Source organism: Ictalurus furcatus, chromosome 6 (assembly GCF_023375685.1).
Source record: "Ictalurus furcatus strain D&B chromosome 6, Billie_1.0, whole genome shotgun sequence".
In the NCBI taxonomy this organism is placed as follows: domain Eukaryota; kingdom Metazoa; phylum Chordata; class Actinopteri; order Siluriformes; family Ictaluridae; genus Ictalurus; species Ictalurus furcatus.
Genome location: NC_071260.1, coordinates 21,308,002 through 21,326,540, shown reverse-complemented (window position 1 = coordinate 21,326,540; position 18,539 = coordinate 21,308,002). Strand labels below are relative to the sequence as shown.

Sequence of the window (18,539 nt, the reverse complement as noted above, 5' to 3'; positions counted from 1 at the left end):
GCCCCTCATTTTGGAAAAAATGTTCGTTTCCTACTCATGTTCGTGAGTGTGTGTAAATTTACGCACGAGAAGATTTACGCAGATTTACGCATGTAAACCCTGACTGATAGAATTTGCATGGATTACTACTCTTTTATTACTACACTACTACAAGTTCAGGGACTAAGAATACTATCCAGAAAATTTTGTGAAACTCAGACGTTTTATATTATTGGCATAATTACAGAATATGAAAAATAAAGAACGCAAGGCAACACAAACCCATAAATTAAGACAAATAAAACTTGTCATTCGATTAATTCAAAACAAATGTCTTTGTATAAACGAAGGACAGAATGGTTTGTCTGCCATAAGCCGTGAACAAATGCCTCAGCTGACAAAAGATTTAGCCCACGTCAGGATGAAAGCTGGCTTATAAATCAGTTCAGTTTGCCATGGCATCTTCTTTTAAAGCTATGCAACAATTCAGATCCAGCACATCGGCCGAGACGCTATTTAAAAATAGCTTGTGGATTGCAGCTTCCCTGTGTGATGTGCAGTTTTCATGTCACATCATTTTCTCTGCACATCACTTAATTCACACCTAACTGTTAAATATTTTTACTGGCATAGAAGTGAGTTAAAATAACTTCCACTTCAGCCTTTTCTTTTACCATTTTGTAGTCATTTCATGCTCCCAGATGTCTGTGCTTGACCTTTTATGGAGTTTTGTAGGTGTCACTAAATGCAACTGAGCTGTGTCAGGAACAAGCTATGCACTTCATGGGTGATCAGCAAAAGCACGCAAGTACAAAGAATACCAGTATTTCTTTTTGTAAATCTGCCATCAATTCTTAGATCGGTTTGGCTTACGCAAGCATTTACACACAACTTTACTGAAAGATGGATAAATGAGGCCCATTGTCTGTGTGTATGTATGTATGTGTATACAGATGATTTAAGTTAAGGGCTGTAGCAAGGGTTTCACTTCAGAAAGCCATACAGTGCTGAACCACAGCATTATTAACTGGACAAAAAACAAACTATATGACATTATTAGGGGTATATGACATTTTAGAGACACTGCGCTTGCAAATTTTGTAATGGATGCATATTGTACTCTGGAGCAACTAATTATCCAGGAGGGGAAATAAACTCCAAAAAGCACCCCCTATTTATTGGATTTTAAACACTCAGCAAACAGTAATGAAATTCCACTTAGGCCACATGATGAGAGGTTATAAGTCATTACAGTACATTTATCTCAGCGCACAGTTCTGCTTTTTTTTTTTGTATGACCATGTGACTGGCAGGAATCAGCATATTAATTATTATTCTTATACCCTTCAGTATCAGTCAGGTCCCCCATGTCTTTAGGTTTTAATGGTAACATATTTACAAATAAAGACTCGGAACACTGGTCTCTGTAAAACAAAAGCCATACAGTGGGCTCACGTCTTGTGGAGTGCGATGCAAATGGCGAACAATCCTTAGCAGTTTATATTTACAAGAATATCAGCCTGCTAATGGTGAGAGGAGTCATGAATAGCAACATTACAGCCTTGTATTCAGTAATGACGTTTTGTGCATGCGTATAAGTTTGTTGCTTAGTATGGAAATCCCTGATTTAAAGCACATGGTAATGTCTCCCTCGTAGTGCTGGAAGAATGGGCCCCGATTGGCTCAATAAAGAGAAAAAAAACAAGAATAAGAAAGGCAGTGACTAAGAGCAATAAGCATCTTATACGCCCGGGCAAAATGAGTCAGGGATTTCACTATGACACTGAACTACCACAGCCTGCTGCCTTCAAAAAGATTTTGGCAACAGAAGCATTGTTCAAAAATCTATACATAACAAAAGGTGCTATTTAGACATAAACAAACCATTCCCACTGGACACACAGAGTTCCAGGAATACGCTAGGTCTGCTAAAAACAGAACAAAATACATGTACACATGTACATGTACAACACGTGGAAGAAGTACACATGGTGAATTTACACAAACCTCTTTGTTGTGTAAACCATTACAGGTGCTGCTGACTCAGTCCACCTGCAATGTGAATGGTCAGGCAAAGCGTGTCCATGGTGACAGCAATAGTGTCCTAACTGCTGCATAAATAAAATAGTCTCCGCCAGTCACATTCAGTGGTCTGGTTGCGTTTACAGTGAAGTGAGTGCAACTCTAGAACAAGGTCCCATCCCTGCAAGCAACTGGTGTCCTGTAGTGTCACTATGCTTTTTTAATAAGAAACCATTTTCATGGACATAATGAGCTTAGCTTATAATACACCTGGTAAGTATTTAATACAGGTTTAACACAGTACCCAGTGCAAAGCAGGTATCTACAAAGTGTCCGAAAAGCCCATGAGAGTACAACTACATATACTTAAGTATACGTTTATTATTTACAACACAGACACTACGTGTTTATCTTTATGCTCTACACATTTTCTCAGCCACTTCATGTTTCTTGCTCAACACATCTGGATCAACATATTTGCTCAACATATTCCAAATGTTAAGTCAAGTCTTACGTTACAGCAGAGTGAAAATCTTTTCTTTGCATATCCCATCTTAGGAATTTGAGTTCAGAGCATGTTGGTTTTAATTTTAATACAATTTAAATGAGACGATTCCTGAAAGATGTCAGACTGGGACATAACACTGGGACAAGTTTGAGGAAATGTCGCTGGAAGAAACAACAGACATATTTTGGTGTCAGCATATAGAGTAGATTGGACACTACCGTTTCAGTCGATCTGATGACAAGAAATAAAAACCTTTATAAAATACAACAGTGGCTTTTTTTTTTTTGCTTTTCCTATGACATGACAACGAGCTGATGTATTGCAGAACGCATGAGAGGAGAATGCTTCCTTTTGTCCCCCTCAACTTTCTTACGCTCTTACAGCAAGGCTGAAAAAAAAAACCCCACGCACTTCTCAGTCCAGTGAATCTGAAGTGCTGTTAAAGAAATCCGGGAGTCTATATTAGGTCCACGCTGCAATGTCACTGCTTGACCTTGGTGCTTAAAAAAGGTAAGACGTCCACTTTTCCAGCTCTTATGATCAAGATGTGTAGACGTGTATAATTAATTGATGTCATCATGACACACAGCACATAGTGTCTCTAACCCTTCAGAGCACCTGAATCAAAATGATCAGGGGTAAGGATTAGCTTTAAACATGTCACTACACTGGATTATTCACGTGCTACTAAAGCAGTTACACAGGGATTAGATGAGGAACAGATGGGCAGGTATCAGGATGCAGGTCACCCAATAATGTCCTCATCATATGTTACCTGGTGCAGGGCAAAAGCAGCACAAAACACTGCACATTCCTGATCAGTGATGTAGATCGATAGTACTCATTTATTAACTGTTTATAAGTACTATAGTGTCCTTTTTCAGTGTATACCAAAACATCCCTAATGTCATTAACAAATGTCTTTAATTCTAATGATGATCAATATCCACAATACACTGGATATAGAGCAATGGCAAAGACTGGAACTGGTTTACAAAAGAAATCCAATGTAAGCAAAAATAAGAAGGAGAACAAGAAAGGTGAATGAATTAAAACATGTGAAATGAGCTGCCTACTAACCGTTAGCTGAATTGACCATCTTCTTGGCGCATAAAAGCGATGCGGCCGGTTCCGGATGCTGTAATCACGGGCTCTCGGGTTGGTTTTTTCCGTCAACAGATATCACTGTTCCATTGATGATCTCCTATGAGGTGTATTGTTCACGCTCTAAACCGATAAAGGTTTTTTTGTAGCCATAAATAACCTAGCTAAAGTCAGCAAAGTGCTGTGTGTGGTTGAATTTGAACGCACTAGAGACAGATGCTCCTGCACGCTCCTCCCTGCAGTAAAGACGATGACTTCAGAGGCCGAGCTGCACTAAGAGCTGGACTGGACCGCACTGTTTTCTTCCCATCCGTATTCTGACAAACCCGCCTCCTGCTCTGGGATTGGCTGCATTTCAATTCGGAGCCATCCCTAACGAACTCTCGTTCATTACTAGCCAATCCTAGCGCAGCTAGCATCGCATTGACCAATCCTAGCACAGGAGGCGGGGTTTGGAGGAACACGGGCTGGACTGCACAGCTGGTTCTGCGAAAAAGCCGGAGCGGCTCGTTATTGCGCATAAACGCCTGAGCAAAGGAGAAAGCGGTCTGAATGTCAAGCATCGTAACCTAACTTGGCGGAAAATCCCTTCTCAGTTTGTATAGTTAAAAACAGCCTACTGAATCACAGAATCGAAAATACATATCTGTTTAAAAAAGAAATAAAAAATATATAAATCAGGGCTTACATTGAAAAACAATTCAAACTCTATGTAACATTTAAGGCTATACATTTATTCATAACTTCAGCAAATCAGCACTCAGGTACATACTTTAATCAGTCTTACTCTGTATTACATTACAGACAAGCACCATCCTGTATTCACATTGACTATGCTAATCATGAGGTGATTAGTGGTTAGCACGTTCGCCTCACACCTCCAGGGTCCAGGGCTCGAGTCCCGAATGGAGTGTGCATGTTCTCCCCGTGCTGCAGGGGTTTCCTCCAGGTACTCCGATTTCCTCCCCCAGTCCAAAGACATGCATGGCAGGCTGATTGGCGTGTCTAAAGTGGCCGTAGTGTGTGATGTGAGTGTGTATGTGATTGTGCCCTGCGATGGACTGGCACCCTGTCCAGGGTGTACCCTGCCTTGTGCACAATGCTCCCTGGGATTGGCTCCAGGTTCCCAGTGACCCTGAAAAGGATTAAGCGGTAGAAGATGGATGGATGGATGGATGGATGGATTAACCTCAGACTCTTCTAGAAAATATCAGCATAATGATCATTAAAAATATTGGATTATATTAGATGAATGAAAACCCATTATGCCTAATTTAGGAGGTGTTGGTTGACATATTCAGGGCTCTGCCTCATTATAGCAGCACAAACATCGCATCCATCAAACATCATGACAGCTTTAACCATGCTCACTGTAAAATATCTGCCACCTGGTGGAGTGCAACAGGTCCTAGTGTGTATCCATCACAAAGCAGTCCACTACTCTAGCTGCCATCCTACTAATCACATGAACTTTTAATCTAAATAGTGCTTTAAGCCTAACATCATACTGATCAAGATACTATTAGTGCACGGCTTCAAAACAAGTTTCATCATGACAGTCATATCTGCTACAGATTGACTGAGTTTAGACTATTCGCCAAATAAGTATACCGATTGGCAAATTTAAGAGACGTTGACGTTCTCCTTAACCCTCTATGGAACTAATCATGAAATCACAGCTAAAAAATTCATTACTTTATATTTTTTGTTTATTTAAGGCTAAAATCATTTCCAAAACTTGTTTTGTATATTTGACCTTTGACCTTTTTTTTAGTGTACCGTCATTTATAACTGACTTTGTCCCATTTGGGTAAAAGATTTTTGATAAAATTTCTGAAATGTCACACATTCAAATGCATTTTCACTGTCTAGAAAGAAGTTAGCCAGTGTCTTGGTGTTTCAGAAACATTTAAAAAAAAAAAACCAAAAAAAAAACTTTATTCACATTCCATTTCATCTTATGCTGCTATATTTGTTTTGGAACTCATGTAAAATTGTCTGAAACTTGAGACAAATTCAAATGCAATTTCACTCTGGAAAATAATGTAAAAAATCTCTTAGTGAATCAAAAACAGTAGTGTAAAAATGTTTTAGAGTTTTAAAAACAGTACTTTCTTCTGTTTTATGTTATGCTACAGTAATTGATTTCATGTGATTTCATTTTTACTCGCATGTGAAAATCAACAAGACAATTCTTTTTAGGTGTGAAACACAGGTGTACCCCACACTTTCCACACATAACTCAAGTTTGACTTGTGCAGTCATCATTTTTGCAGCGTCCCTGCTTGTCAGCGTAGTAAGACCAACGGGCAATGCCATCCTTCCTGACCTCTGGTTGTGTTATGGATTCTCTCCTTTGCTTCTTCTTTGACACTCACTCTCCAGAGCTGGGTCGGCCACGTTTCACTTTGTCTGTGCCTTGTCTACAGAGGACATCTGCAACTGCTGTTTTGAACTCTCTTAGGCTGAGTTCCTTACTTTGTTTAGGAGAGGGATCATTGCCCCTTCGGTACAGCAGCCATGCATTTACACACAGTACATCCAGGATATGAAAGAAAATATGAATGTACCATTTCCGTGACCGAATCTTTGTTCGGTACAATGCAAGCAAGGTGTCCATCAGATCAACACCTCCCATTTTTTTTTATTATACATCACCACAGAGGATGGACATTTCACATTGATGATCTGATTTGTCCTCCTGTCCCAGCGTTGCACAGTGGAAGCTGGGTAAGCCCCAGTGAACGTTCTCAGAAGGGTGACAGTGTGGTTGTCTTGCCATTTGCTTGCGATTATTTTCACATCCTCACACATGGCTACCTTCTCATCAAAAGTGCCCCGTCCAGCCCTTTTCACTTCTTCGTCAGTTTTCAACATGCACCCTTTTTAACCTGTTAGTTCTGACTGTGCCAAGGCAGTAGATCCCTCTCTTTGCCATTTGAACTTCAAGGTCTATGCTTGTGAACCAATTGTCATGGTAGAGCTTGAAATTCTGATGTGGGGGTATGATGGATGCCAGTCGTAGAACTATGTTGCTACTGGCTCCCAGGTCAGGCATTCCACTGATTGGTAGTATCCTGCCTGTGTGAAACTCAAAGTTGTATGCAATGCCTTTTGAGTCACAAAGCATGTACACCTTGTACCCCCATTTATGGGGCCTGCTCGGGATGTACTGCTTCAGTCGACTTTTTCCTTTGTATGGAATTATTTGTTCATCCACACTTAGGTGTTCATCCATTGGAATGCTTCTCATTTGTTCTACAGCAAAGTTGAGGAAAGGTCTTATTTTGAAGAGAGGATCTGGATTTGAGTCATCACTGCCAAGGCCTAAAGTGTTGTCACTGAAGTGGAAGTTGCTCTTGATTTGTTCCCATCTTTTCATTGGCATTACATCAGCTATCTTGTCAATGCGTGTGCAGGTCTGCCAGCACATATGTGTTACAGGAACTCCATAGATGGACGTTTGGAAAGCAGTCCCAATGAACTGTTTGAACTGTTCTTTCTCTGTGCATTTCAGGGGTGAGTTAACCTGTTTTTGCACAGAGTAAATGTTTGTTTGCTGGACAATATGTTTGAGACACTCAGAGGAAGACATTTGCACCTTCTCTGCTGAGGCAAGACGCATCTTCCAAACTGGCATCGGATAATGAATCCGAATGCCTGACTTCCACAACAACTTACGACTTGTTGCTGGCTGCTCCTGATTACATTCTTCCTCACTGTCCTCACTCTCACTGCTGTTATCCTCCTGATTCTCAACTTGATAATTTCTTACTACAACCTCATTGTCTGATGCACTGCTGTCACTATCATCACTACCTTCTGGAATTGGTACAGCTTTGCCTCTCTGTCTTCCATAAAACTTACCAACATCAACCTAGGACACAGACATGAAGACTCTTATACTGCCTGATAGTACTGGATAACATTGGCAGCTACACAGGAAATATGTATCCCATAAAAGGACTGTCATTTATACATGACACACAGATTTTGTGTTCTTGAGTTATTATTTTTCTAAAATGCGGATACATGTGAAGCACATGGAAAATAATTCATTGGCTGAGGGGGATGTCATGTGATATTAAAATGTAATTTTATTGATTTGAATATTATTAGTTTTTTTAAATGAAATTTTCTTTGCGTCATTTATAAATGACGATGTCCCATAGTTGGTTAAACAAATTTTACGTTACTATTTCCTAAACTGACAGGAAAATTATCACTAAACAATGACGAATTAGTAACGCATGAATCCAGTAAATGAAATATTTTATATATATATATATATATATATTACACACACACACACTCAATATTCAACATAATCAGATGTATTCTTTCTGTCTATGCTGTGCTACAGATATTAACAACACTCCAGTATCTTTGCAGTGTTGTGGATTAACCGGTCACATTTATACAATTATTAATGCTTAAGGTAACACTTAGGGGGAGGAGGACAAAAAATTAAAATCACAACACGATTCAGGTGGATTTTTTTATTAGAAGACCATTTACATGAAACACAAACCTGCATACAGCAATTAATTGTCTGGTGTCTGTGTGGTGTGTTCTGTCCACTTAAGCTTTGTCTTCACAGTCTTTAGACTTTTACACCATTTAAAGGTGTTTTTCATAATTACATATAGGAAAAAGAATACAGTATTAAAAGAGACGTAGCATTCATCCTCAAAGCAAAACATCACAAATAGCACGACAAAATATGTACAGTAGTCACTGTCCGTAGCTATGAGGTCGTGTCATCGTAAAAATCCGTCCAGTCATGTCGAGGTCATGCGTCATGTCACTTAAACTCTGTAGGAACAAAGACAGCATAACCAGTTATACAAGAACACCCTGCAGTGAGATCTGCTTCCTGTGTGTTTGAAAGAATTTAGACATGCACTTGTGTTCGACAGACTTCATCCATCAAGAAGAAATGTGCCTTAAGGGCTTGCAAAGGTTAAAGAGCATCACTAGGAAAGTAAATTTTCCGTCTAGGAATTTGAAGCGACAGACTCCGGAGATGCAAAAAAACCACAGAATCTGTCATTAAAGGTGAGAACATCATGAAGAAACAAGTAAAAGTGCCAGATTATAGAATCATCAGCATGATAATCATTGGGGTTTTTTTTAAACAATATTTAATCTAATTTCATCTTCCATTCAGTAACTGGTAATATGTGAGGAGATAAAAAATCATTAGCACAGAATTGTAGACTGCTTATCTGACCTGCAAAAGATAAACAGGTTTTCTTTATGCTTGGTCTCGAGCAGATTGAAGCCATCAGTGAGAGAGAATGTTACTTGATTACACACGCAAATTTAAAGACAAATGTTCAAGAATCAAAATTAAAAATCAGACTCAAAAGAAGTCCAAGACAGGGCGTGATAAACAAGTGATTATTAAAATTGTCCATGCATTTCACCTCGTAAATGCCTTTAATGAAGGGATGACATCATTAGTGTGTTGGTTCGAGTGTAATTATGTCTCATTAGTGTGTAACTCAATACTGACAAACACCTGCATGATGAGGTTCCTCAGTTAGCCAAATGATGGGATGGGACTAAAGGTGATGCCTTACCGGGAGTTGTGACCTACCTTAACCAATTTGAAGCTGCATCAGTAAGTTCTCTGCCTCTTGTGAGACTCCTCTTTAGGTGGATCAGCAAGCATGACCTTCATTTTCACGCCGTTTACCACTTTGCCATGAAGGGCTGCCATGGCGTCATTTGCATGCTTTCGGTCCGCATACTTAATGTAGCCAACGTTCCGGCCTGGCACCAGGTACACCTCCACCAAAGAGCCAAAACGACTGCAGAAAGAAAATATGAACCTGCATGTTCAGTCAATTACTGGAAAGCAAATAGGATTCAGTCTACTAAACAACTGTACTAACTGTTCTGTTCTGAGCAGACAAAACGAAATATGAAATTCCTTTTGGAAACCATGGACCCCGCGTCCTCTAAACTAAAGAGGAGAGGGATTGGTTTAATATGTGGCTTTATATCAGCGCTCAGTTCAAACGCCTGCATCTCTGATGGTATGGGGTGCATTAGTACCTGTGGAATGGGCAACTTGCACATCTGGAAAGGCACCATCAATGCTGAAAGGTATATACAGGTTATAGAGCAACATATGCTTCCATCCAGATTCCATCCCATCTTTAATTCTGAGAGACTCTGCCTCTCTAAGATACTTTTTTATACCCATCATGTTACTGACCTTCTTCCAATTAACCTAAATTAGTTACAAAATGTTCCTCCAGCAGTTTCTTTTTAGTAACACTTACTTCTCAATCCTTTTGTCGCCCCGTCCCAACTTTTTTGAGACATGTTTCGGGCATCAAATTTAAAAAGCATTTTTTCCTTAAAATGGTACATTTCCTCAGTTTAAACATTTGATATGTTTTCTATGTTCTATTGTGAATAACAAATGGGTTTATGAGATTTGCAAATCATTGCATTCCGTTTTTATTTACATTTTACACAGCCTCCCAACTTTTTTGGAACTGGGGGTTGTAGTTTTTTGGTTTCTTTTTCCACACAAAATGGCATTTTGGGTCACAGAAAACAGGGCTTTTTGAAAGCCCCCTCCAAGGAGAGAAACAAAGAAATTTTAAAATGTATGAACATCACAGCACCACCCTGCGCATGTCCACTGCAGTTTTTCATGTTCTGAATATACTAGGACTCAGTTCATCATGGCTGCTGAACAGGCTGTTACTTTGGGATCTGAAATTACTTATTGGTGTTTGCAACATAATTTCTCTCTGTCTTGTTATTACACCGTCATGCGGAGGCTCAAGAAAATGATGCGCTCTGTGCTTCTCTTGAATCTACTGTTCCAGGAGTACAAAGCATTCCGTGAATGGAGATTCTGGATAAGATCCGGGTTTTGAAACATTTTGTTTGCAAGTCAAACCTTAAGCATCAGTTCCACACATGCGAATCCTTGAGCTAGTCATTTTATACTTGAGAATTCTTGGCCATGTTCTGTTTTTCTGCATTTAGCTTCTCTATTGCTCAATACACCTGTTCTTAACCATTACTTATAGGCATTATACAGTTGATTACATACTATCACTGGGCAGGCCTGCTCATGTCAGCATTTTCAAATCATTTTTGCATTTTCATATAGATTGAGACATTTTCAATCATGCTGTTTCTGTGGACAAATGAGTATAAACTATGATTTCATTAATATCGGTGTATGTGTGGACAGTTGCTAAACATTTGTGGTTTTCCATAATTATCCAAATAAACAGCCTTTGTACTCACCAAAACACATCTTCCAGTATGTCCACTGGCAGCGGTGAGGGGTTGAAGATGACAAAAAGCCTCTCTTTGACCACACTGTCAGAAGAAGCCAGTTTCTTATGAGAGGGGAGGACAACATCTGTCTGAACACGAGGCTTCTGGGGCATTGATGATGTTGCATAACCCTGCAGACAATTTTCATTCAGCTAGTTTGAGGAGCTCATCACAGAATGCAGTTATTAAGAATAAACCAGCTATTTAGCCCTCATTTGGAAGTGCTAATATTGTGCCCCAGTAGTCCCAGAACTACAATATGTTCACTAACGGAGCACTGAAAATAGTCCTAGTTTTACATTTTACTGGGACAGTACTATTCATTGAAAAACATTATGTCAACTCTCAAGATAAGCTGCCAGTTGCTGCAGTTCATTGTATTTAAAGAGTGCTGCTTACTGCAGTGGTCTTCATTAGTTGAGCTCCAGAGGGGCCGTTCCACACCATAGACATCATCTGGGCTGCAACCAACTGCATGGCCATCTTCCCTACTGGGCTGTCGAGAGAAGAAAACCCACAATATTAAATAGTTTAATCCTGTGCAGGTTTTTCGTGTATGATAGGTACAGGAGAGGTATATTAAGATGAACAATAACAGCTCAGGGCTGGCCTCTACCTGGTCCTGTCCTCTCCATCATCAATGAAACTCACAGAAAGTCTGTTTCCAGGTGGATACTCAAAGCCATTCAGTTTATCTTTAGCATACACAGCTGAACCCAGATTACTGTAACGAATCATAGCCTGGCCTGCGGACAACAAGGATTATTAGGACCCCCTAAAGCACTATTTCAAAATAACTTAGAGTCGGTTCCAGAATTACTGCCAACTCCATGTCAACAAACAATTTATCGGTCTCAAAAAGTGGTGGGAGGGTGGCGTATGGCAGACTACAGACGGAGTTTGCTAGATGCTGCTGAGACATTGGAACCAGGTATTGGAGTCAGATGAGACAAGAACAGAGCTTTTTTTGGTAACAAAGACTGAACAAAAATAATTCTGAACTGAGGTTCCTCTCAAGATTTCTTCCTCATACCATCTTAGGGAGTTTTTCCTTGCCGCTTGCGTAATAGGGATACTTTCACACACTAAAAATCTGTATCCTGTGTTTATATGTTTCTGTAAAGCTGCTTTGAGACAATGTCCATTGTTAAAAGCGCTACACAAATAAAATTTAATTGAGGAGACTTTACACTGTAGTCTCAAATCTCATCAGGATTAAAGGCAATCATCTGCACAAAGTACTAAACACAGGTGTGCCAATAAATTGTGACAAACACGAATTTGTTAAAAAATATATATACTTTTAATAAGGGTTTTTAAAATAGTCTTAGAATAAAGTTCTACTTCTGTCGCATTTCAGTATGGCGTTAAACTAATTAACCACAAAGACCTTTTTTTACTGATCTTTCCAAAAGTTCCAATAATTCTGGAGCTGACTGTAAATAAATTTACGTCTTAAACAACTGCATTATGAGAAGGGATCAACTACATCCCAAGGCAGCACTTCTACATTTCATATTGATGGCAATTACATGTTCAGATACACAAATACACAAACATTTTAACAGAGATACATGAAAGTGTATTCGTCAGCGTTTAATATTACCTTTACTGAAACCATATTGGTCTCTCTGCATTTCACAGTATTCCATTCCTGGGATCAGATCAAACAGGTTATAAATCTGCTCCTGTGCGATGGGTACACGCGATGACACCATCAGGCACCTAGTTATCAAGTCAGAGTTCCAGCCTTCTCCAGCAGTGTAAGTACTAGACTCTGCACCTGCAGGACAACATACACACTTTAATACTAGCTTCATACAAAGCTTTGCTGCAAGGTCTACAGTGAAATGTCCCAGTGCTGTTATACTAAATATCAGCACTCCTGGAATGTCCCTTGTCCAATTAAATTAGTGGACTGGAACTTATTGTTCTACAATACAGTTTTTAACCATAATCTGTCCGAATACTCGAGTCTGATTGGCTGGAGGTGTGCATTAAACCATATACATCACAAGTAGTTCCAGTCAGTTTAATCACCATTCTAAATTAATGCACTGCCTATTAACAACTGTAACCATAGTAATATACGGTTAAACTCACAGCTTCATTATTAGTAGAGACGTGGCACAGACGCAGGTAATCCACACACGTACAATCTCTCTCTTCCTCTCATAAATACTTACTATAATCTGTCCAAATAAATGTAATCTTATCACACTACTTTATCAGACATGTGTATGATTTACAGCGGGCAGAATTCTAGATCTAACGATCCGTATATAAAATAACAAAAGGAACCTTTATTTTTATTGTTTCAGTTAAATTTTGCTCTGCAAACATCAGTGACAGCTTTAACTTGCCAAAGCACCAATAATTTTTTTTGTTTTCAAGGACTTCACAAGAGATGTCATTCAAAGATATTCTTTATTTCTTATTTTAAAATAATAATACACAACAGATTTTTAAATGGCGCCTTTTCCAGCCATGCTGAACTAAATTTGCATTTCCCAGGCACTGCTTCTTCATATTCACCATAATATCTCTATACTCCAGGTGAGTGACAGGAGCACTGTTGCCAACAGCTTTCAATGGAAAGTCACTAAATGATGTCGTGCACTAATTAGCATATTAATTACATCATTGTGTCGTATTTTCATTCTGCCTAGTGACAGCCCTTTTCATGTTTGCTTCTTTCCTACTCTCCATGCTCACATACTGTATTTTAATACAGCTGAATTCCCAATAAAGCTGTTCTCATTCTGATATTTTTCTGTTTCTGCTGTCAGACAACAGAACGAGTATAAAATAGTGCCTGAAATGTGGCCCATTAAGAGACTACATGGTATACAGCAATCACTTCCAAGCCATTTCCAAGCTGCTGCTCCGCACTGTTAAAATCCTCATTTATAACCACGACATCATCTGGCAAATCACACAACACACAAGTTATAGACAATGGGCGTGCTGTGATTTCAGCTATATTTAGGTGTAAAAGGATAACTCAAAGAGAAAGTTAGAAGTGAAGGGGCAGTACTGGCAACTCTCTTCTACGGAAAGTAGCTAAGGTTTGTCCAACAAGTCGCTAGATTTGTCACTAGGTGCTTTTTGGAGGAAAAAAATTGCTAAAGGGGTCTGAAAAGTGGACCAGAGCTGTCTCTGTCAAAATGAGCGTGTGAACAGCGGAAGGAAAGGGGGGCACTGCTGCAGTGGGGTGTCATATTAAAAGTGAAAGGATTATATTCGTGTTCTGTTGAAAATTATTTGCTGCAAGGCAAATCACAGGTTTACATTAATGCGCTCGCTGTAATACATTATCAATTCTATGACTCACTGTTCCAAAATGCTGTAATGAAGCTTTCTGTACACAGAACGTTGATTTACCTTTAATGAAAAGAGACTGTATGAAAGAGTTAAAGTTGTAAAGGAAACTTTCACAGTTATTCCACCACAGAAAAAGTTACTATAAACAACTGCTGTGGTATACGAAGACGAACACGTCGGGACTGAATACTGTCCTAAAACAGCAATCAAATTTAGAGTGGAATCACCCTATTTACCCTATCTATTTTGTATTTAAAAAAAAAAAAAAAAAAAACCCCAACATATTTATATATAAAAAAAAAAAGAAAAAAAAAAGACATGAATCCTGTGCTTTCTCTAACAGCATACAACATCGTGCTTGTTTTAATGCATATGAATCAACACAATATGTTTAAAGCCTTTTCTGTGAGAGACAGAAAATATTGTTACAAGTAGAAAGAAATAAGTAGAAGACATCTTAGATCCATTAGTGTTACCAAGCTATTAAACTTTAAATATGCAAATATGTAACTTCCCAACTATAAATAACAAGGAAAGTATAATACTGTACAATTTAACACATACCAAATGGGTAGGCACTTAAGCCTGGCTCATTTGCTGCATGATCCGATCTTTGGTTGCTGAAATATTCATTGTCGGCTGGTGCATTTTTCGTCCTTGGTTCGGCGAGGATGGCTCTGAATGCTAGTCAGACAGAAACAGATGGTATAGTACGTGAAAATGCCTTATACGTCTTCAAAAGTTTCACCATGGATTGATGCATCATGCCACTTACTTTTGTCACAGTTCTCTATAGCCTTGGCAGCCTGAGAGGGTTTGTGATACCTGACGTAGCCCAAACCCTTACTCTCCCCTGTAGATTTATTTTTGATGACAATGGCATACTCTATATCTCCATAGGTCTGTCATTAGTGAAAGAATGAGAGGATAAGGGGAAGAACGAGAGACAGCAAGAACATTGTCAAGATCCAAAATTACTACTTAACCTTTACTCAAGAAATAAGAAATACTTTTCCCCCCAACTTAAGAAATACGTTTCCCCCCATAGAGTGATTAGTAGATTATATGCAAGTATCAATAAACCTTGTGCTAAAATCCCATCAGCCAAATTGTTTATTTCTCTGTTTTAAAGCATGTGATTCATCTCATCAGTGAAAACGGGGGGGGGGCACACACACAAGTCTGACATCATCATCATCATCATCATCTTATGAAAGTTAGTTGAAGAAAGTTTAATAACTGTATTGAAACTGATTGGTGTTTGGTTAAAAAAAACAAAACAAAACAAAAAAATATCAACTGCTTACATGGTTTTCGTGTAAATCTTATGCATGGTATAGATTACAATTACAAGCACATCAAATTCTGTATATGGTCTATATTCGGCTTACAGCCGTATTCCAAATACGATGTTTATATGCGTACAGGCATCAGAATATTCCTGTATACATAAATGCGCCCGTTTAGCCTAAGCTGCCATTCCTAAATACCTAGCCTGCAGCTAAGCATCTGTCCGCACCCACAATTCCTCGCGGAACGAGCGTGCGCATGCATCTCATTTCAGTAGATTTTCTGAATAAGGTGTTTACATGCAACAAATTTCCAAATACAAAACAGACATTTTCCAGGGTTGAGAATCAGAATATTGTTTTAATCTGAACCGGGCGATCGGACTGCGGTGTTTAAATGACGCAATACTAAACAATACTGCCAAATTCAGATTAATATTGTAATACTGATGTGCATGCAAACGTAGTCACATACTACAAAAATAAGTATAAATATGTTGTCACAGTGTCAAAGTGCCACATCTGGCAAAGAAATTCTATATGACTTAGCATGCAAATGGCGGTCTTTCACCTCCACTAATGATGGTGTGTTCTCTTCCTTTGACTTTATAGAACTAAAACAGTGCAAACTTGTCTTGAACTACTGCTTGCCTTTTTAAGGAGCTGTAATGTAAAACTATAGTTCTTGTACCGTCAAAAAGACCTCATTTTTTTTGGATGCAAGTGCACTCTGAATTGAATTAATTTTTTTCACCATCTGTTAATCCAATAAAACGAATCTGGTTTGGAGTGCAAAGGTAAGCTGACAAACTGGGCTGGAAACATCCTAATAAAAAATATAAATAAATAAATAAATAAATAAATAAATAAATGGGGGGGGGGGGGGGAATAAGTCTTCATGATGTTAAGCCACTTTTCCACAGCACTTTAGTGCCGCCTCAACATAGGTGCCATCTTCCACTCGCCTTCACGCAGGAATAATGTTGAATTATCGAAGCCCTGTACAAATACACGGTCAGGCCATATTCCAAACGCCTTTCCTGTTCACTGAACACGGACCTTATTAAGGATGTAAAATAACAGTGCTGTAAAACCTACATAGTGCTCGATATGGCTAAGTTAGATTCAGTCGTGACAGGAGAGACTGTCAGTGATAAACGCCTGATTGGAAATCTAAGACAGAAAGCTTTGTTGTAATTTTATCTGTAATAAAAACGATGCATAATGTTAAATTAATAGAACATTACCGTACACAAAGTATGTATTAAATGACACATTTACTCAGTCATAATACAGAACCACTCTTTATTGAGAATCCTTCCTCAATCAGCGTGTGGCTCACATTTAGTATCGGCTCGGCTTGCTCCGAACCTCGAACGAGGTGGTACTAAAAAAAAAGTACCAGGTACCATCCACAGTGGAAAACCCCCCCAAAAGTGAGCAGAGCAGAGTCGTACCATGCAGTGGAAAAGTACCATTTGTGTTATACCTTGAAAGTCTCTTTCAGATCATCTTCAGTAAATGTTTTGGGAATCATGACAAAGATTCGGGTCAGTTCCTCATCCTCTACATCTCTGTGGCTCCCGGAAGATCTGGACTGGGCGATGAACACCTGTCGGAGGAAAGAGAGCAGAGTGGCTCAATGAGATGAGATCAATAAATGAGTATGAGTATGAGTGTGTGTGTGTGTGTGTGTGTGTGTGAATAATTACAAATTATATCATAATTCAACTGCACCACCAATTCCAAGAAATACACTTCTGCACACAATTTGGGCGATAAACTTCACTGGTCTGTAAAGTCGTCTGGGGAAATAAAAAAATAATAAAGTGCAACAACACAGAAGACAGTAATGAACAAACACCTTAATGGGTTTGGTTCCTTCAGCCAGACATTTGCCGTGCATTTCCTCCATAGCGGTGCACGCCTGTGAGGATTTGGCAAATTTCACAAAAGACACTCCTTTCGATTCTTTCGTTTGTTTGTCTTTCACCACCCAAATGTCTTGCACTTCACCGAAAGGGGAAAAACGCTCCCGAATAATGTCCTCGGTGATGGATTTGCTGGTGACCAGAAACAGCCGACTGTTTGGGGGATCATCGAGATAGGACGACGGCCTGTTGTAGTCCTCCATTTTTACTGCACTGCTTAGCCGCTAACCTTGTTAACTAACACGTGACTAGCAGGGTTATACGTCTCTTTAACTCGGGAAAATATAAGTAAAACACATTTAAAAAACGTAAAAGCGAAAAAACAGCTTTACCAGAGTACTCGACGTCTGAGCCACTCACTAAATGAAAAACAAGAAAATGCCCAATGTGCCGTCTACAGTTCAAACACTGTTTTTGTCGTCAAATCTCACACTTCAAAATAAAGGTCCTTCTGCTTAACGACGTAATGTTTGGTCTAAATTAAAAGTCTTACTTTAAAAAATACATTATTAGGAATAAATAAATAAAGCTTTCCTTACAAGCATTTGACCTCATAAAAACGTAAAACCATCACTGAAGAAATAGTGTAGCCAGCAACGTGACACAGGCATGCATGACTTGCAAAATGTTTTCATGTGTAAATATGAATTGGCTGAATCAGGCTCGAACGATTTATTACTACGGCTATACTATTAGAATTTTTTTTTTTTTTGGAAGGACTGAAAACTCTTCAAAAGTATTCTGAGTGCTAAAAGAGATCTGGTCACTTTATTAGGAACACCTGTACAACTGCTCATTTATGAAGTTATTGAAAAAGCCAACCATGTGGTAACAGCACAATGCATCAAATCATGCAGATACAACGTTAAGGGCTTCAGTTGGTGTTCACATTAAACATCAGAATGGGAAACAAAAAAAGTGTGATCTCTGTGACGAGCTGAAAGTTCAGAAGTTGCTGATCTCCTGGGATTTTCTCTGGAGTTCATACAGAATGGTGTAAAAAATAAAATAAACGTCCTGTGTGGGGAGGGTCTGCAGGCTGAAACACTTGCTTATGAGAGAGATCAG

The 18,539-nt window shown here is 39.0% G+C and overlaps 2 protein-coding genes across 7 annotated transcripts in view; both read right to left on the bottom strand.

The window, feature by feature from the left end:
• Positions 1 to 5,122, bottom strand: part of osbpl6 (oxysterol binding protein-like 6) — a 61,044-nt gene extending 55,922 nt beyond the window's left edge. For 2 of the 5 annotated variants that reach the window (XM_053627068.1, XM_053627072.1), the window contains exon 1: positions 3,590 to 5,122. The gene's annotated coding sequence lies outside the window, so the exon portion shown is untranslated. The remainder of the gene's footprint in view (positions 1 to 3,589) is intronic. The other 3 variants (XM_053627073.1, XM_053627075.1, XM_053627074.1) reach the window with 2 other exon arrangements.
• A 2,975-nt stretch (positions 5,123 to 8,097) lies between these two features.
• On the bottom strand, positions 8,098 to 17,909 carry rbm45 (RNA binding motif protein 45). Of its 2 annotated transcripts, XM_053627067.1 has the most exons (10): positions 17,405 to 17,909; positions 17,030 to 17,152; positions 15,027 to 15,153; positions 14,816 to 14,935; positions 12,534 to 12,710; positions 11,544 to 11,673; positions 11,327 to 11,423; positions 10,895 to 11,058; positions 9,216 to 9,429; positions 8,098 to 8,428 (listed from the first exon to the last, which is right to left on the bottom strand). In XM_053627067.1, exons 1-9 carry the CDS (start codon positions 17,672 to 17,674, stop codon positions 9,237 to 9,239), a joined length of 1,401 nt encoding a protein of 466 aa, XP_053483042.1. In that variant the 5' UTR covers positions 17,675 to 17,909; the 3' UTR covers positions 8,098 to 8,428; positions 9,216 to 9,236. The 2 variants fall into 2 exon arrangements, with proteins under 2 accessions (XP_053483042.1, XP_053483041.1); XM_053627066.1 differs by having other exon boundaries at positions 8,098 to 9,429.
• Positions 17,910 to 18,539: the final 630 nt, after the last annotated feature.